This window comes from Drosophila hydei, unplaced genomic scaffold (genome assembly GCF_003285905.1).
Source record: "Drosophila hydei strain 15085-1641.00,03,60 unplaced genomic scaffold, DhydRS2 tig00000001-arrow-pilon, whole genome shotgun sequence".
Classification (NCBI taxonomy): domain Eukaryota; kingdom Metazoa; phylum Arthropoda; class Insecta; order Diptera; family Drosophilidae; genus Drosophila; species Drosophila hydei.
Window position 1 is genome coordinate 4,870,709 of NW_022045643.1, and position 19,654 is coordinate 4,890,362.

The following is a 19,654-nucleotide window of genomic DNA, read 5'->3' on the forward strand; positions in this document are numbered from 1 at the left end:
ATAACGACTTATCCTCCAAGCTGGTTGATGGCATCGATACCTCAGTTGGTCTTGCCAATACTTTCGGCATTTTGATATAAAAATACAAAATATTAAAAACAATAAGAAAAATAATACTGTAGGCAACAATCATGTCGTTTCATTTAAGTACTAAGGAGCGATTACTATTGCTAATTGATGACATTGAAATGATATCTAAAGAATTAATAGAACAAGCTCATCAAAAAATATCTAGTACCGAATTGGCGGACTTACTCGACTTGTTGGTTTCCAAAGATGAGGAGTTTAGAAAAATGTTGGAGTTAGCAGAGGAGCAAGCTAAGGTGGAGGAGGCAATGGACAAACTACGTGCTAATGTTGAAATACATGTAAGCCCATTTGATACAACTGATATATGTTTGACCCAATATCTGAATTTCTGACTAGGATCGCGAAATACAAAAACTACAAAAATCGCTGAAAGACGCTGAGCTCATACTTTCTACAGCCATATTTCAGGCACGCCAGAAGTTGGCAAGTATTAATCAGGCCAATAAGCGCCCGGTGTCATCGGAGGAACTTATCAAGTACGCTCACCGCATTAGTTCAGCAAACGCAGTCAGCGCTCCATTGACGTGGTGCATTGGCGATCTTAGACGACCATATCCTACAGACATTGAAATGCGCAACGGATTATTGGGTAAATCTGAGCAAAATATTAACGGTGGACTTGTCACGCATCAAAATAGCACCATTCAGTCAGACGCCCAACGTAATTTAAGCGGTACTGGCGGCAGTGGTGCTGGCAGCGGAAATGAAGTACCGAACGCATTCCAAAACCAATTCAGTTGGAATCTTGGGGAACTGCACATGATGGGTGCATCTGGCAACTCTGTGGCACTGGAAACACGAGCACACAAAGAATCTTCAGCACAGGACGATGTTGAGGTCATGTCCACAGACAGCTCAAGTTCTAGTTCAAGTGATTCCCAATAGGTGCACAAATAGTAGTAGTGTAGTAACTAAGACAGAGTTTTATACATATACATAAAAATTAAAAAACAAATTTATTTATATATAAATAGATACATGGCTAAACATTTATTTAAAAATTATCCTTTCGCGATAACGATGTTGAGTTTTTGTATTAGCATAGTTATCGACAATCACAAAATGAAGTGAGGGTGAATGGCAATTAATTTGCTGGCATCGCCAATCACACGGAAACAATTCGACAAATTTTAGTTTTTAATGGAAACAGAAAGGCTTTAAATTTTGCCTGTATATGATATATAACTCGATTTACAATAAAAACAGTCGATCCTGTAATGTGTGAGTGTGTGTGTTTGCGGTATAGCTAATCCAAAGGCCTTGAAAATTGTTACGAAAAATTGACTGACGACGTACGGAGTGGTGAGGTACGCGCTTTAAGAAGAAGAGAAGCCTCGCCAGCGCAATATTAGAAGTGGTGGTCAGGGAACAGCAGCAGTAGCAGCAGCGGGACCGCAGCACACCCCGCATTAAAGTTACACACATACCAAACACTATTTCTCCATTCAGTAGCTGAAAAATTGCACATCGTGCCGATTAACTGCAGCATGATCCATTGCATGTATCTACTTTACGTATGTAAAGCATAAAAAGGCCCCCTAGAAAACTGATACTGTTACCGAAACCGGATTAAAAGTGTAACTAGGGCGCCCCAGCTAAAAGAAAAGCTCGTGGCGTCGTGGCGTCGGAGCGGATACAAAGTTTCTACGAGGAGTTTGACATTAAATTCAAAAATCATGATGATACAAGAGCCCGTACAGGTAAATCGATAGCAAACGATTACAACAAAAAAACAATTTTTCTATATTTATTTCCAATCTACTTTGAATAGGCCGCCATATGGCACTGCCTAAACCACTACGATACTAGGGATGCAGTTTTCCTGGCGGAACGTCTCTGTTCAGAAGGTTAGTAAGACCTTGACTTTCTGTAAATATATATAACATATATATTTAATGTGCTTTGTCCTTGCAGTGGAAAGCGATGAGACAATATATTTATTGGCCACCAGCTATTATCGTTCAAATCAATTGGAACAAGCTTATTGGTTGCTTCAAGAGAAGTCGCGACGCTCGCCACAATGCCGTTACTTACAAGCCAAATGCGCCTATGAGCTGAAAAAGTACGCAGAGGCAGAAAGTGCACTGGTTTCGAACGGATTTGCGGATAACAAATATTTTGATGAGATGCAACGTGAGTTTGGAGATATCGCCTGTTTTGCTTATCAATTGATGGCGCAGATATGTGTACGTACGGAGCGTCAGAAGCTTGCAGTGAATGCATTACGTCGCGCACTTAAACTGAACCCGTTTATGTGGCATGCGTTTGCCGATCTGTGCCTGCTGGGTCAGGATACGGATTCAGCGGCAATATTCCAAATTCAAAGCACTGATGTGTTCAACACTTGCCAAGGTAGCAGCGCCAATGCCAATTCAATGGTGCTGTTCGGCGGCAGCTCTGCTAACGAGCAACATCAGCTAGAGAATATGTTGCTAAATAATATAAGCAATAATTCACATTATATACTAAATACCCCAGTGGACCACAATCAGCAGCAACAACAGCAACAAAACAACAACAGCTGCAGCAACTTGGCCACACTACAGAATCTGATGACACCAAACAACAACATAAACAACAACAACAATAACAATCTCAATAGCTCCATTTCCATGCTGCGTGGTGGTGGCGGTGGTGGTATTCAACAGCAACAGAACATCAATTCAAGTATGATTCTACTCGAGGACACACCAATGGGTTATGCAACGCATGATGGCCTCACACAACAACAGCAGCAGCAACAACAGCATCCGCAGCAATTGTATGATACCAACAACGGTACACCGTTTCGAAAGCAATTCAAATATTTGACTGCAATATCACCGTTAACGCCCAGCTTTGGCGTTATGCCACTGACTAGTCCCTCCGATGGCGGATCAGCCGTTTTACAAGCCAATTTAAGCGTGTCTGCGTATTCACCATTGCCGCAAATGCTTGTGGAGGTCAATCAAGAACCAAAAATAATGGGGAAAAAATTTAAGGCGCATGTTGGTGGCCTCATCAATCGTCAGGACAAGAGTAAACCCGCCGTTTTTACGCAGGCTGGAAACATAACGCCCCGTACACCAAACAATGTTGTAGGCAATGGTCCACCCAATCCCAATGCGGCAGTACGTCGCAGTTCGCGGTTGTTCAGCAATTCGGCATACTCGGTCAAGGAGAACAACAAATCGCCCAACATAACGAATAACAATAAGTTTGTACAGCCGCGATCGCCGCCACGTAAAACCAAATCGTCACGCATGACCAAAATCTGTTTAAGTAACGAGCTCATTGATGAGAAGTCGCATCACCATCTCGCCGAGAAGCTGAGCGAAAAGCAATCACGCAAGGAGAAGGAAAAAGTGGAAACAATCACATCGGCTGCCACGGCCGGCGGCAATAATCAATCAGGAATTAATAATCGCAGCGCCGACGACGCCAAAGTCCTGCTAAACAATAGCCTTAATAATGCCCAAACGCTGGCGCATCAGCTGCTGACCATGAAGAAACAATCCGCAGATGGTCTAATGCTGCTTCTTCGCGATCTAGCCGAGGGCTACAAACTACTGTCGTCGTTTCAATGCAAGGCGGCCATTATGCATCTGGAGGCAACGATACCAAAGCATCATTTGAGCTCGAGTTGGGTGCAATCCCTGATTGGTTTGTGTCGCTATGAGCTGCGTGACTATGAAGCCGCTGTAGTTATATTCAAGCGGATACATGAAACGGAACCACGTCGCCTTGAGTACATGGAAATCTATTCCACATCCCTATGGCACTTGCAAAAGGAGGTGGCGCTGTCGGCACTTGCCCAGGACCTAATTGGACAGGACAAGCGCAGTCCGGTTACGTGGTGTGTGGCTGGCAATTGTTTCTCACTGCACAAAGAGCACGAGACAGCCATTAAATTCTTTAAGCGCGCCGTGCAAGTAGATCCCGACTTTGTATACAGTTACACGCTCCTGGGCCATGAGCTGGTACTTACCGAGGAATTTGACAAGGCTATGGACTATTTTAGGGCGGCAGTAGTACGTGATCCGCGGCACTATAATGCCTGGTTTGGCATAGGCACCATTTACTCCAAGCAGGAAAAATACGAGCTGGCCGAGTTGCATTATGTTAAGGCACTCAAGATCAATACGCAGAACTCGGTGATTCTGGTGCACATTGGAGCAATGCAGTTCTTTATGCAGAAAAAGGATTTGGCACTGCAAACGCTTAATACGGCAGCTACGATAGATCCGAAAAATCCGTTGGCTCGTTTCCATCGCGGCTCAATATATTTCTCATTGGGCAAATATCAAGAAGCATTGCGAGAACTGGAGGAGCTTAAGGAAATTGTGCCAAAAGAGTCGGTTGTGTTTTATCTAATTGGTAAAATACACAAGACACTTGGCAACATGGATTTGGCATTGATGCATTTTAGCTGGGCCACTGATCTGGATCCCAAGGGGGCCAACAATCAAATCAAAGATGCCTTCGATTCAATGGCGCATCCCAATTGCTGTCCAGCTAATGACAATGCTCTCGATGTTGACTTTGAACCAACATCGGAGCGTTCCGATGACTCAACGCAGGCGCAGCAGGATGTTAGCTACGACAGCGACTACTAGAAAATGTCTCCAAGTCTGAGCGCTTGTATATAATTACATAATTATAAACATACATATTTGAAGGCGAAAACAAAAACTAATTATGAATTATATTGAAGTTTAGATAACGATTAGACTTAGGTTATTTATAACAAAAACAAAAAATAAGATGAAGAAGGTTTAAACAATTCTCTCTGTCTCTGTGCACTCTGAAAGTCTTAGGCAACAAACAAAAATAATATACATTATATACCAATTACCAACTAAATTATACAAAATACAACAATTTAAATGATCGCTTAAGTTAAAAATCAAAATGCAAATTCAAAGAGAAGAATCAGTTCACTTCAAAATAGGCGCGCAGTGACGCTGCCCAGGTTCGATTCATCATCAGAGTTCGATTGACATAATTAATAGTAATCGATATCAGTTTGTGATGTGCAGCTCAGTGCTAATCGCGTTTTGAGCGATTTGCTCTTTGAATACAAAATGCAGTTCAATTAAAACTAAAGGCATCGTTTGGGATTGCGCCACTGCTGTTCCACATGATAAATGACAAAATAATATACAAATTAACCTACAATTTTACAAGATTTTGTTGTAATTTTGTTGTACGGATATGGCTTTTCTACTAGCTCAACCTCCTCATCGCTAGACAATTCAGGCGATTCGTATCGTGATTGTTGCAGTTCATTCAGAGTCAACCGCTCTGTTAGCTCCAAGACGTTGCGCAATCGCTCGACTTTAACGCCCAGCATGAACGCAATGTCGGGCAGCTGAGACTCCTGCACCCGATATTGGCGTGGCAATGCAATATTCAGTGCATCCCGAATTCGCTTTGTGCCAAACACCTCGGTCAGTGATTCACTTAAAGATGGTGTCGTAGAACCCCATGACTCAACATTTGGTGGTGATGGTGAAAGCTTTTCGCTATCCGTAGAGGTCATATCAGACATTTTATTTGATTCATTGATTATTACTGATGAGCTGGCACGCTGTAATTCGCCTGAAAGAATGGTTCCGGTTAAGTATTTTGGGTCCGATGGCAACTGATGTATAAAATGGGCAGGATAACGCTCAGGTAAGACAGTCTGAGTTAAATTCATACACTGATATGAATGAGATTGGGTCGAGTTGATGATAACTGGGGACACCTTGGGTGGCACTATAGTTGGCACCGGATTGTTCGTCCCTGCAGAATGAAATTCACATTTATCCATGCTGACATTAGAAGTCGGGATTGCCTGTTGTTTATCAGATGGCATTGGTTCTACTAGAAGTTCCTGCACAGGACGAACTTGACGTTTAGAACGCCCTCTCTTAATCCCGACTTTGCACTTGGATTTGCCAGGCATTGAACTTGTTGTAGTAACCGTCTGATCTGCTTCAGCCTGCTTTTTCGTACACCCTCGCCTTTTGCCCGACGTTGAACGCAAACGATTAATGCGACGCTTTTTTAATCCACAATTCAGCGTTCGATTGTTGTAAGTATTTGGTACGACTGCATGGTTGGGTGGAATTTGAGCTAGCTGGCTGCATTCCTCATCTATATCTGCAAACAGTTGAGGCGAGCTAGCTCTATCTGCAGCTGTTGCAACTGCAGCATATTCGAGAGCATCTTTAAAAGAGTTTTTTTCACGCAACCGCTGAGAGCGGCGCGGTTGTGACTCCGTCAACTCCTCTGATTGCAGTGTTATTAAGTATTCAAGCTCCGAGCAATATGTAGTAGCTGGACTAATATTTATTATTTCGCTTGGCGTAGCCATTGCTTATTATTTTTCATTAAAAACTTTTTTAAGTGAACACAGCTTAAAATTAAAGACGAAACTGCCGTTACAGTTACACCATACGTGATACATCATTCAGCATTTGTGCGCATGCAACAATCAGTCTGGCAACGCCTGTAGTTTTTCTTTTCTTTAGTTTGTTTTCGCCTATCATTTGCTGTGCTTGCTATTGAATCATTTAGGTGTTATTTTTTAATCTTCAACTGAAGTCGAAACGAAGTAAAACTGTATAATGCATCTCTTAGACCTACCAGACACTGTGTTGATGGACATATTGGAGCTACTCACGTACGATGAGGTAGCGAGAAAGCGTGAGGTATATAAAAAGTGATATTTATCAACCGTAACTCCGAGACGCTTCCATAAACTTCTATGTTCCAGGTTTGCGCTCGCTTCAATTATATTTGCCAACAGGTATTGAACACGGGCTTCAATAAAGTGGTACAGGAGCATGCAAAGAATTTCAAAAGAATTAAATCACTGCTGCCACGTCGCGAATCAGAGCGTCGGTAAGTTATTCAATATTAAACAGATCGCAGAATTTGATAATACATCTTTATTTTGCAGTAATCATATGCTCGCACGCCACTCAGACATCCTGACTTCCATAGAGACACGCATTTCAATGCTCACAATGACCTACTCCAAGTTTATTGATCTGAACATTTGCTGCTTTATACCAGGACGAGTACTGGATGAAATTAATAGTATATTGAAGCTGTTGGGCGGCACATCGAAGCCTCTGCGTCCTCACGAAGTGCTGCAAGAACTGCGCGACATCTCCTCAATGGCAATTGAGCACTTTGATGAGAAAATTGCTGTCAACTTTAAAACAGCCATTAAAATGAACGAGACCTCGGGTTCAGGTAGCGCGCGTGTTGTTGTCTGCGGTGCCTTGGGCGACATTAGCTTCAACGGCGTCAAGGTCAGCCCTTTGAAGAAAGTTCAGTCATCCCATCAGCACCCGCAGCAGCTCCAGCAAGCGCAATGTCACAATATGCTTTGCATGAACCAGAAAAGCGACGCATTGCTGCAACAAGCACTGCTATTAGCCAAGACACTGCCAGCCAACGCTGATGGCACTGATACCACTCAATGCAATTGCAATCGTAACCGTCTAACGCGACAACTTCAGCGCCAATGGCAAACACAAAAGCTGCTGACATCGAAAGTGCGCCTGCTAGAAAGTTCACGAAAGGCACAGGAGCGTCGTCTGCAAGAGGCGTTGGGCAGCATTACTGAACTGGCAACCCAAGTGTCCGAGTTAAAGCGTCAGCTAGAGGACGTCTTGGCCAAGGGCAAAAGCATGGAAAGCAGCACAACTGCTGCAAGTGGCGCTGTAAAACGCCCTACAGTGGCCACCGAGTGTTTGCCGCCGACCAAGAAACCAAAAGCTTAGTGCTTCCTAATGTAGGCTGTATAGATCGTACTTAGGATTTGGCCATAGGTTAAGCACTGTACTTTCGAATACTGAATCGCATATACATATATACGAATGGATGTGATTGTGAGGTAAGATAATGTAGTCTTGATAAAGCTGCTGCCGTTAATTAGGATTAAAGATTAAATACATACATGTACTCTTTAGAATAACACAGGAGAAGAAAAAAAACTTTACCGTGCAACTTGTAATATTTCGAGTTAAGATTTATTGTTGCACTTGTTATTTAAATATTGTATTACACTTTTACAACTATATAAATACATAGAACATCTATATTAAACTTCTCATTATACCCCATTTGAATTGAAAAATGGACTGCCGCCTAGTTATTTTTCATTACTATTTTTTTACATTGTCAAATGTTGTGTTTGTGTGTGTTTATCCATTTTCTATATAGCACTGGTAGATGATAAATAATGTATACATGTATATTTTAAAAGTACATTACATCAAACTGGAACATCTATGAAATGTAACGCTATATCAGCTGCAAGATTTGCCAGGAGTTTAGGAAGTTATTCTTGCTTTAGATTAGTTTGGTTACGGCTCTGGGCCAACTGCTATTTCTATTGTTATTGCTATTGCTATCTAAGAATACGTCTCCCATTCATATTAGATGTCTATATATGTTGCTTATGGTAATTGTTAATCGTATAAAAGGTAGTAGAAATTGCCACTCGTTAGCGGTGTGATTAAATCTTTGTATTAACTTACGGCGAGCGCAAGCTCTTGACTTAATTGTAAGCTAACTAATTCCTAAGTTGATTCTTTCAGCATATATATACATATACAATCAATAACACACAGGATATATCTATATATATATACTCAGCAATAACAAAAGAAAATGGAAAACAAAATCATTGCAAACGCGTTACTTAAAAATATTAGTTGCTATTTACACCTATTGTTGAAGCGCACATATAAATATGTATATATATATATATATATATATATATATTTGTATAAACTAGTCAAATTGCAAGCATTGCCACACTGAAAATCCTACACACACACAAATGTATATATATTAATCTATACATATATATACATACTACAAGATTTATAAATACATTTATGCAATATGTAGTCCTATATACAATTATTTTTAAACGCTGTCGTTTAAATCGTTTTGGATAATTTATATCATAATTGCGCTCATTTAGTAGCGACGCCGACGTTGCTACTTTTTCTTAACGGCTGCCTTGTGCTGAATCTTCTCCTGGAGCTGCCGTATCAACTGCTGAATATCGTCGACATTGTATGCATAGATCAGTTTACATTGCTTGGCCTGAATGTTGCCGTTGTTGAGATTTTTAAGTGCGTGCTGCAAACAGTAGACGTTGCTCTCCTCGGTGCGTACCATCGATATATACAGATTGGCGCGACATAGATCGCATTCGCTTTCAATCGATTTGTGGGGCGGTTGCTGTTGCTTCTTTGTCTTTTGACCCTTCTCCGCCTGTACTTTCTCCGTGGATGTGACGCCAGCAGCCTAAAAATAGATCAGATTATTTGAGTTATTGTTTTTGCTGTATTTTCATGGAACATACTCTGAGCTGCTCGCGTGCCGCTGATTCCTTTTCGCAGACCTCGTTAAGCATGGGCAGCATCTGCTGCAGTGTGTCCGAATTAACGCGCTGATCGTATCCTAAGGCGAAAAGCAATTGTTCCAGCGAGAACATCGCCGGCTCACAGCTCTCATGAATATCCTGCAATGGAGAAACATAATTTAAATAGTTGTTTAACATCAAGATTAGATGAAGATTTACCCTGAAATCATCCTTGGCTAAATCTAGCCACGACATAGTTGCGAAATAAACGCTTTCAGAAACCACATAGCCCGTGGCTAGACTGGATGTGTAAGCGCGCGGAAAAACTACAATGAACTCGCCCGGCTTCTGTTCGATGCGGCATAGCGAGACACCTCGATCGGTGAGCATGTGTGGAGGCACCATCACCGTATCACAGGGTAACCAAATAGTCTTGTTCTGACAGTGCGTCGGTATCAGTGATGTCAACGCCGAACGGAAATTGGCGCTCTGATCGTCGGGTATGCCATACCACAGCTTGGAGGCACCTGTATGCAGATACTCGATCCAAGACAGTCCATGAGGATCACGATACCAACAGCAGGCGGAGAAGAGCATGCCCACGTGGAGGGTAGGCACCGTAACACCCATCACAGGACCTAGCGAGCGCAGCACAGACCCTGCATTATTGGTCAGAACCTTGAGGTTCCACGGATGACGCGCATAATTCGAGCCCTTGCCCTTGGGACCCGGACTGGGAAAACCATAACCCCAGCCGGAGCTATCAATGGAGCCCGAATGCACGCACACATGACTGTCACGCACAGCAACATGTCTCCAGAACTCCGCCTCCACTTCATTGACCGTAGGATCGGTGCTCTTGAACCACAGTGCCATAGTGTTGCGCGCTATACGATAGAATTGACTGAGCGCCATGCTGCGACCCTTGACAATGCACTCCATGGAAACACCGTCGATCTCCTCCTCCGACTCCTCATCCTCATCCGTGGAGACATCGTCTTCTTCGTTCGAAACGCTCTCGGTGCTATTCACAAATCGATCCGCATTGCGTCGAGCGCGTGCCTCTCGCTTCGCCCAATCCGCTTCGACCTCATCGAACAGTTTCTGTCTTTCTGCCGGGGAGAGCGTGTCGTAGGGCAACAAGTACTTGCAATAGATGTCATCCAGTTTGGTCACACGATCCTGCGCAAGCTTCGGTATACACATCTCTTCTGCTACACGTGCCCATTTCTTTTTTTCGATGACCTCCTTTAGACCGCCGAGCTCCTGCACAGTGTGATATAGACGTGGCAGATCCACCTCCATGCCGCCAATCCAGGGTGCATGATTCATCACAATGCTCTGTGTGGCTAAATACTTTTTGATCGCGCTCAGCTCCTTGGCACTGGGTCCCCAGCGATGCAGCATTTTGTGAACATACTGATTGTACGCCGTGAAGCGCATCTCATCGGAGATGCGGCACTCAGGCTTGAAACTGGCCGGCGGAATAATCTTGCAGATACCAAATCTGGCAGCAATCGGTGTAATGCGTTCAATGAATTCGATGGGATCGGCGAACTCCTTTTCGGTGGGCTTAAATATGGGCGCCTCGACCATTTGTGTGGGATCATCATGTCGCGGGAATGCCGTATTATTGGCCATCTTAATGGGCGTGTCGTCTTTGTACTTCTTGGCCAGGGCTGTAGACGCGGCCGCCGCAGCAGCAGTGCGCGACTTGCCAGAGCCGGAGAAAAGCGAGGAATTGGAATTGACGCGGACCAGTCCGGTAGCTGCAGCTGCTGCAGCTGACGTGCTGGCTTTTAGACTGTTGCTAGCTGCTGTTACGGCTGCTGCAGCAGCTACTGCATCGTTGCTGGTATTGGCGGCATTAAGTAGCGTTTTGACCAGCTCATTGTCCGGCAGTGGCTTAGAGGAATTTGTGTCCATTTGCGCTTTGGTTACGAGCGTTGCCTGCATCACCACCTTTTGATTGGGCCCATCAGGACCTTCGCGTCCCAACTTGACGGCCACGCCTTGTATGCCACCTTCGCCGCCGCCGCTGGCACCCTGCAGCAGTGGTATGTAGAAGGTAGCGCCCTCAGCATCCGAATCTCCGCCTGTACTGGCAGCTGCTGCTGCTGCTGCCGCAGCTGCTGTTGCCTGTTGTTGTTGCTGCTGCTGCTGCTGCTGCTGCTGTTGTTTCTTTCGTGTTGCTGCTGATGCTGTTGCTGCCTTGTTGGGCTTCTCCAGTTTATCAGTGGGACTAAGTGTCAGCTGAACTGCCGTAGCTGCCGCTGCTGCAGCTGCACGCTTTTTCGTCGGTGAGCGTTCGCTGAGCGCCGGCGCCGGCGTTGATGCATCGGTGTCTGCATTACGACGACGATTTGTTGCCTTGCCCGCAGGAGCACTTGTCGTTGCAGCTGCTGCAGCTGTCTCCTCTTCCTTGCCAAAGGCATAAACGGATGTTTTTTCAGCAACTTTAGCCGATTGCTGCTGCTTGTTTTCTGCCGGGGCCTGGGCTTTGCCCTTGCTCTGGCTCTGATAGACAGGCGTGCGTTTGGTTGGTGTTGCTGGGGTTGATGATCCTGCTTTAGTGTTGCTGTGACTGGGTGGCGGCGTAGATTGCTTTGTTGCAGCTGCATTTGACTGCTTTTTATTGGCTGCCTTCTGTTTGCTGGGCGGAGGTGGTGGTGGCGTGGGCGTTGCACTAGGCGTAGGCGTGGCCGTGGCGCTTCGTTTGCTGCCCGCTCCAACGGCTGTTGTGGTCGACTGCGCTGCCGCCGCCTTAACACTATTGCTGGCTGCATTCTTCAGCTTCTTGTCGGCCGCTGACGTTTCCAGCTGTGGCTTCTGTGTGAGATTCACGGGCGTCATGCATTTGTCAAAGTCCAGAGCTTCGGGTTCCGTCTCTGTATCCTTGCGATTGCTGACAATTGTTGCAGCAGCTGCCGCTGAGCTGACCAGCACTGGTGTCGCCTTCAGGGACGGTCCCTTGGCTGACCAGGCGCTTTCGCTTTTACCCAGCTCGCCGCGTGTATTCTTCGAGGAGCTGCTGAAGCTGGTGCTCTCTTTATCGTCACGGGTGGTGGGTCCTGGCGGTGTTTGCGCCTGCTGTGGCCGCAAGCTGTCATCGTAATCATCGTCCAGATCATCTTGGATCTCGTCCGGATTCGAACTGCACTCGATCAGCCACTTCTGTATCTGCTCATGCGTCATATTCACCTTGGCCTTGCGCCGCTCCTTGCTCGTTAGCTGATCGCCAAAGTAGCCTTCAGTTGGCACTACCGGACCCAGCACCGGCTTATGTATGGAACCACATTTGCCCAGCGTACATTTCGTGTTGTCCGGCCCGGAACTTTGTGCCAGACTTACGCTGGCTATGCCAAAAATCTTGCCCGACTCCTCTTTGCTGGGCATAAGCGTGGCCTGTGCCAGGATGCTGCCAATTTCATCTTTCAGCGGATCTGCATTGCTGGTGCTAGTCTGCGTTGCAGGTGTTGTTGCTGGCGTTGTCGCAGCTGCTACGGTTGCTGCTGTTAGCTGCAGTTGGGTTGGTGCTGGCGACGCTTGAGGCTGCTGCTGCTGCTGCTGTTGTTGCTGCTGCTGCTGCAGTTGTTGTTGTTGATGTTGCTGCGCAGCGACTGCAGCAGCCGCTGCTGCTGCTGCCGCCGATGTAGAAGCCACAGGCGATGGCGTTGCGGTCAGACTAAGATTAAGAGTTTGACTTTGACTAACTGTCACACTCTTTGGTGCGGCTGCCACAGGCGTGGCTAAGCTGTTGAGTGTGGAACGCGCTGCTGTTGGCGCTGTAAAACTATTGTTGCTCAACACATTGCCCGTTGTCACGCTGCTGCTGCTGCTCATGTTGTTGTTGTTGTTGACAATGTTGTTGGCGCGTGGCAAAACGCTGCTGCGCTCATATTTGGGCGTTAGAAAATTAGGATTGATTTTGGGACACTGATAGGCTTCAATGGGCGGCGGATAAGTTGTGGGCGGCGTTTGATATTTCAATGGAGATGTCACGCTGCTTGCTGTGATCAGGGTCGGCGTTATCTGCTGCTGCTGCTGCTGATGCTGGGGCGTCTTGTTGCCAGCGGCAGCTGCTGCCGCTGCAGCCGCCGCAGCAACCCCAAATGTTGACGGTCGCACGTACGGCGTGTGATAATGCGGCGATGCCTGCGGCAAATATGACGAGGTCTTCGCAAATCCTACAGCTGCCGTGCTCAGACCAGCTCCCGTGCCTGGCAGCGCATACGTGGCGGGCACATTAAGTATCTTCGATGTGGGCACTGGCGATTTCTTTTCCATGGCTTTCAGTGTTGCTGCAGCCGACGCATAGCTGGGCGGCGATATGGAGTAAGGCATGGGCTTGGCGGTCAGTGGCAGCAGCGTCAGCTGCGTGGTGCCCGGCAAACTGGGAGGACAACTCGCTGCGCTCGGCTGTGGTGTCAGTGGTTTAACAGTGGGTGACGTTGTTGTTGTTGTTGATGTTGCAGCGGCTACTGATGTTGATGCTGTTACAGCTGCTGCTGCTGCTGCTGTTACGGTTGCTGTTACAACTGTGGCTTCTGCTGGTGTTGCTGTTGCTGTTGCACCTTCAGCTTTGCTATTGCTGGCGTTGACAGTTGATGCAGCTACAACTGCTGCGGCTGCTGTTGTTGTCGCTGCTGCTACTGCTGCTGTTGCTGCTGATGTTGTTGTTGCTGTTACTGCTGCTACTGCTGCTGCGGCCGCTGTGGCTGCTGCTGTTGGCACTTTAATGGCCAAAGGCTCATCATCGGAGTCGCTAAAACTCTTTTCCAGCTTGCGCTTCGTTTCGTTTAGCTCCTCATTGATTAAAAAATCCTCCTCCGCATCGGAGTCGTCTTTTTGTTGCTGTTGCTGCAGCTGTTGTTGCTGCTGTTGGTTTTTTTGCTGTTGCTGTTCGGACTTGGCTTTGGCCAGCGCCAGTGCACCCTTTTTTACCAGCATGCCCTCAATCTGCGGTTTGCCCGTTGCAGTCGCTGATCCACCCGCACCACCCGTTGCGCCTTTCGCCTGTTTGGGCGGTCGTCCGCGTCTCGCTGGAGCTGGCGGCGCTGTTGCTGTTGTTGTCGCTTCTGCAGGAGCTTGAGACGTCTGCTCGGCAACGGCAACTGCTGAGGCTGCTGCAGTAGATTCCGTCTCTGTTGCAGCAGTTGCTGCTGCGGATTTACTTGACTTTTTTGTTGCTTCTGCTAACCCTGATTTGCCGGAAGCATTTTTCTTCATCTCCTTTTCCATTTTCTCCATTTGCTTGACATTGGGTATGTCCGGAAAGCTGCTCAGCGACAGATCATCCTCCTCGTCATCGGCCAGCTGCAGCTTATGCCCGATGATGCCCATGTAAATGGCCGCCGCTTCCTTCGTTTTTCGCGACGGCCGCTGACTTCGCTGCGGACTAGGACTGACTGACCGTTCGACTTTGTTTGTTCTCGACTGCACTTGACGACGCGCCGGACGAGCGTTTGTTTGGCTCGGCTTCTTGGGCGAGGGCGGCATAGTCTCTGACTCTAATTCGTCCTCCTGATGATCTGTTTCCTCTTCCGCTTTCTTTTTGAGCGCTTTTCCACGCTTCGTTTTGGGTTGTTCTTCGACCTTGCTTGCCGGCGTTGCACTGCTTGCCTCCGCCTTTTCATCTTCCCGTTGCTGTTGTTGCTTTTTTGCCGGTCCGCCTGCTGACTTACGCCCACGTGCGCTGGTTGTGGCGGCCGCTGCTGATGCTCCTGTTCCTGCTGCACTCTTTTTAGCGCCCTTCTTCAGCTTTATGGCCTTGGCCAGCGGCTGCTCGTCATCGGAACTAAAGTCAAATACATTCAGTCCCTTCTGCTGTTCAGCAGCTGTCGCAGTTGATGTTGTCCCTCCGTTTTCCAGTTGCTTCTTAGCCGCATCTTTGGCATAAATGCTTGAGTTGATTTTTTCCTTGCTGAGCTCACGTTGAGCAAGCTGCGACTGTTGTTTCTTGGACTCAGTCGCTGCAGCAGGCTTTTTCTGCTCCTGCACCTTCTTCTCGTCCTCCGTGTCCGTGTCCTCTTGCTTGGGCGGTACCTTAACGGGCTCAAAAAAAGCCCTCTGTCGTGTCATGCGGCCCGACGATTCTGGCGAGGGTATGAATATGGGAGATTCGCGTTGCCGCACACGTTTCACTGGACCTTTTTCCTTATCTTTGCTGCTGCTGTTCTCGGTGACAGCTGGTGAGACAGCTGCTCGTGACTTTCTGCCCGCTGATGCTGTTGCCTGGTTGCGACCGCGTTTAGCATTCGAGTGGGGTGCTTCCGACTTGGAAAGTGTCTCATCAGCGCCACCATTGCGTGAGCTTGCATCGTGGGCAGAGAAGAACTCGTCATCATCGTCCTCTTCCTCCTCTTCCCCTTGGTGAGTTGAATTATCTTTATTTTGCTCAGATTCGTCTTCTTTTTCCCTGTTGCTGGCGCGATTCGAGCGACGCTTCAAATTCTCCGTGCGTCTCGCTCCTCGTCTGTTGCCCTCGGCTATCACCTCAGCACGCTTGCGCACTGCACCCGCCAGCAGCAAAGGAGGAGCTGCTGACAGAGGCTTCACAGTTTCACTTTTATCACTAGCTGCTTTATCAGCTGTTACCAATTGCGGTTGTACCAGTTGCTGCTGCATTTGTTGTGGGGTTTGCTCAACTTTAGTTTTAGCTGTTGCTGTTTTGGCGGGTCTTCCGCGTTTCTTTTTGCCGATGTTCTTCTTTTTGTTGATGTTGCTGGCATCGCTGGTTGGCGGAGCGTCGTTTGTTTTGGCCTTGCCCTGATTCAAATAGTCCAAATGAGCGGGCAAGGCGGAGGTGCCGCGTAGACAGAGAAATGTTACAAAATCATGTGCCTTGGGACACTTGTTTGGCAATATCTCGATCGGTGGTTGGTGGCTTTCAGTAGATGTGCTGGGTCCAGACGACGCTGATGCTGCTGCTGCTGCCGCCGCCGCCGCTGCTGCTGCTGCAACGCTGGCAGCACTGAAGGCGCCTGCAGCGGTGGGCGCGCTCTGCCCTTGTGCAAATTTACGCTGTGCCTGCACCTTTGTTCTGCAATAGAGTGTGGGTGGGACATAGATAGGCAAGATAGAAGTGTGAGTGAATTTTAATTGGTAACAAATGCAACTGAATACAAATCACACGCAAAATCAAAGAACAAAACAAAAACGCATCGAATTTCCCAACACGTACACAGACTCATGCATATACACTCGTACTCTCGTTTACACACATGGACACCTGCTCTACCCTAAAGTAATTGCGAATCAGCCCTTGGCCTGTGCAACAACAGAGCCACGAAGCTTGTTCAACAGTGATGCGCTATTTTTCCCGCTAAATAGCTAAAAACAAGCTGATTGATAAACTTAATACATTTTTAATATTTTTTATACCAGTTTAAAAAAACTGTTACCAATACTTATTTTTTGTATAGTAAAATTAGCTTGTTTTAGCTTTTTTATAATTTAAAGCTAAGAACACTGTTGCTTATACAATGTAGCGCACCACACTTAATGGTGAGTAGCAAAGTGGGGGGAGGTGTTATTGCCGTTAGTTCATTTAACAGTGACTGCCGCTGCGTCGTCATCTCTTTATAGAATTTACATACATATGCAATTATTTACAATCAACTAAATAGATAGGGGGAGGCATAGGCTCACCTTTTAGGCATCTCAGGTGACGACTCTACAGCAACGGTCACCGCTGCCGCCAACGACGATGACGTTGGCGGGGTCTCCGTTTCCTTACGGCGACGCTTGTTGTCTTTTGAGACAACCATTTTGTTGCGAATTTTTCGCGCCTCTTTTTCCCCAATATTTTTCTCTCTGAGACGTGGGAATGTGACCGTTGTTAATACACAGTTAATAAAAAATTAATATTTTGGTGATAATTGCAATTTGTTTTTATTCCCCCGTACTCAGCATTTACATAAACGTACGCAATTGCCAATTTTCCACTGACACTACAAACACTGATTTTGTTGGTGGCGCCTGCACGAAGTTGAAATCATATTTTCGCGTCATTTTTTCGTTATTTTACCTAGCCGTACACATTATAATTGATATTCTAAAATATACATTATTGTCTCACTGTTATTGTTATCGTACACATTATTAGTTTACATTTCACTGGCTGCAGAAAAATTATATTTTTTTATTTGAGATTTTTCATTCTGCTTGCACATAATTTTTTTTCCCCACCGCTTTGCTTTGTGTCCGCCATGACATTAGAGATGTACAAATAATTTGAAACATCGTCACTAAGCGCATTAATGACAATCGTTATGCAGCTGTGTATGCAGAAATAAATTTCTACAAATTAATATTTAATACTTTGGTATACTCAACAGACTCGTATTGCTATACCAAAACTTATCTTAATTATACAACATGCAATTTAGAAATTAATAAATTGCGTTATTGAAATGTTTGTTTATATCTAAACATGTGTTGCATATCGATATTATCGTCAAATAAATATCGATACGAAGTGCAGAAGTGCACGAAACTATCGTAACGTATTATGTATCGCTTTATATATCGTTAAATTATGAACATCCCTAACATTAATCGTGGTGCTTGTGAGTTGACAAAAAAATTTTTTAGTGGCAATTTTCGCAAATTGAGCAAGCGACAACTAGCTTCACATAATGGGCGAAGGAGCTGGCAATTGGTGTCTTATAGAAAGTGATCCAGGCGTATTCACAGAGCTGATTCGCGAATTTGGTATGTTTCAAACACCGCGCGCTTTTTTTTTGCAAGTGGACGTGGAAGCCAATGCCGGCATCAAATGCTATACATAATCTTCATATAAATTAAAGCGTTTTTTTTTCTGTAGGATGCGATGGCGCACAGGTGGAGGAAATCTGGAGTCTAGACAGTGAATCATTCAAAGACTTGGAACCGATACATGGTCTGATATTTTTGTTCAAATGGGTGCAAGAAGACGAACCCGCTGGCAAAGTTGTCTTGGATCGGGATCACATATTCTTTGCCAAGCAAGTGATTAACAATGCCTGTGCGACACAAGCCATACTTAGTTTGCTCTTGAACCTAAATCACGAGGACATTAAACTGGGCAACACGCTAACTAATTTCAAGGAGTTCTGCCAGTGCTTCGATCCCTACAACAAGGGCCTCACCCTGAGCAATGCCTCCCAGATACGTATGGTGCACAATTCATTTGCACGACAAACGCTTTTTGAGCTGGACATGAAAAACCAAAACAAGGATGAAGATGTCTATCATTTTGTTGGTTATATGCCCATTGCCGGACGTTTGTATGAGCTGGATGGTCTGCGCGAGGGACCCATCGATCTTGGCGAGATCAAACCAGAGCAAAATTGGATCGATGTGGTTCGACCGATCATCGAAAAGCGCATGCAACGTTACAGTGATGGTGAAATACATTTTAATCTAATGGCCCTGATCTCCGACAGACAGCGCATCTACGAGCAGCAAATTGACAAACTGCTTAATCCGGCTACCAATGCCATGGACACTGCAGATGATCGTCAGACTGAAATTAATAGCTTACGCTCGTACATACAGTATGAAATTGAGAAGAAAAAGCGATACAAGGCAATATACAAAAATCAAATCATATTTCACAACTATATATTAATGGACAACTATTTCATTGCAGGTAGAGAATGTACGACGCAAACACAATTATTTGCCTTTTATTGTGGAACTGCTGAAAATGTTGGGCGAGACTGGACAGTTGCTGCCCATCTACGAGAAGGCCAAGCAGCGGGCGTTGGAGCGTGAGCAGAAGATGAGCAAAAAAGAAACCAATTAGTAGGCGTTTACCAACACTCGATAAGAGCAATTCGAAATTGCGCGCGCCAGTTGGAAGATATACAAAACATATTCTTATTGCTATATTTAAGTAAAACAAATCTTTTTCGGCAAGGAGTCGCGTGTGTGTGTAAATTAAGTCACCCATATAAACTGCCTTGTATTGTATTTTACTTCTTTTGTACCCCTAAAAAATGTCTCTAAATTGCTGCAAATTAATATTCCGTATACAGAAAAAACATTTTTGAATCAAAGAAATAAAAAGTTTCCGTACAGTTAAAAGAGAAACAATGCGAATCGTTGGCGTTTTGGTATATAATATATTTGTTTATGTTGTTTTTATATACTATATATATGTATATATATTCATGTATATATATTGAATTTACAATTGCTATGCTTGGTATTTGATTTTTG

General features: G+C 45.5%; 5 protein-coding genes across 6 annotated transcripts; 4 read left to right on the plus strand and 1 right to left on the minus strand.

The window, feature by feature from the left end:
- Window positions 1–27: 27 nt before the first annotated feature.
- LOC111605652 (mediator of RNA polymerase II transcription subunit 4) lies at window positions 28–1,053 on the plus strand. The gene is made up of 2 exons (XM_023324314.2): window positions 28–368; window positions 427–1,053. The coding sequence occupies exons 1-2, from the start codon at window positions 132–134 to the stop codon at window positions 973–975; spliced, it is 786 nt and encodes a 261-aa protein (XP_023180082.1). The 5' UTR covers window positions 28–131; the 3' UTR covers window positions 976–1,053.
- A 112-nt stretch (window positions 1,054–1,165) lies between these two features.
- On the plus strand, window positions 1,166–4,863 carry LOC111605651 (cell division cycle protein 27 homolog). The gene is made up of 3 exons (XM_023324313.2): window positions 1,166–1,790; window positions 1,862–1,937; window positions 2,005–4,863. Exons 1-3 carry the CDS (start codon window positions 1,767–1,769, stop codon window positions 4,683–4,685), a joined length of 2,781 nt encoding a protein of 926 aa, XP_023180081.2. The 5' UTR covers window positions 1,166–1,766; the 3' UTR covers window positions 4,686–4,863.
- A 1,715-nt stretch (window positions 4,864–6,578) lies between these two features.
- LOC111605675 (F-box only protein 28) lies at window positions 6,579–8,731 on the plus strand. Of its 2 annotated transcripts, XR_002751825.2 has the most exons (4): window positions 6,579–6,767; window positions 6,833–6,960; window positions 7,019–7,963; window positions 8,040–8,731. XR_002751825.2 is itself a non-coding variant. In XM_023324340.2 (3 exons), the coding sequence occupies exons 1-3, from the start codon at window positions 6,684–6,686 to the stop codon at window positions 7,848–7,850; spliced, it is 1,044 nt and encodes a 347-aa protein (XP_023180108.2). In that variant the 5' UTR covers window positions 6,579–6,683; the 3' UTR covers window positions 7,851–8,731. The 2 variants fall into 2 exon arrangements, 1 of the variants encoding a protein (XP_023180108.2); XM_023324340.2 differs by having other exon boundaries at window positions 7,019–8,731.
- Window positions 8,732–8,974: 243 nt separating this feature from the next.
- Window positions 8,975–17,713, minus strand: LOC111605674 (serine-rich adhesin for platelets). The gene is made up of 4 exons (XM_023324339.2): window positions 17,099–17,713; window positions 9,668–16,490; window positions 9,449–9,607; window positions 8,975–9,390 (listed from the first exon to the last, which is right to left on the minus strand). Exons 1-4 carry the CDS (start codon window positions 17,215–17,217, stop codon window positions 9,079–9,081), a joined length of 7,413 nt encoding a protein of 2,470 aa, XP_023180107.2. The 5' UTR covers window positions 17,218–17,713; the 3' UTR covers window positions 8,975–9,078.
- A 266-nt stretch (window positions 17,714–17,979) lies between these two features.
- Window positions 17,980–19,526, plus strand: LOC111605676 (ubiquitin carboxyl-terminal hydrolase isozyme L5). The gene is made up of 3 exons (XM_023324342.2): window positions 17,980–18,163; window positions 18,276–19,018; window positions 19,083–19,526. The coding sequence occupies exons 1-3, from the start codon at window positions 18,088–18,090 to the stop codon at window positions 19,236–19,238; spliced, it is 975 nt and encodes a 324-aa protein (XP_023180110.2). The 5' UTR covers window positions 17,980–18,087; the 3' UTR covers window positions 19,239–19,526.
- The last annotated feature ends 128 nt before the right edge of the window (window positions 19,527–19,654 follow it).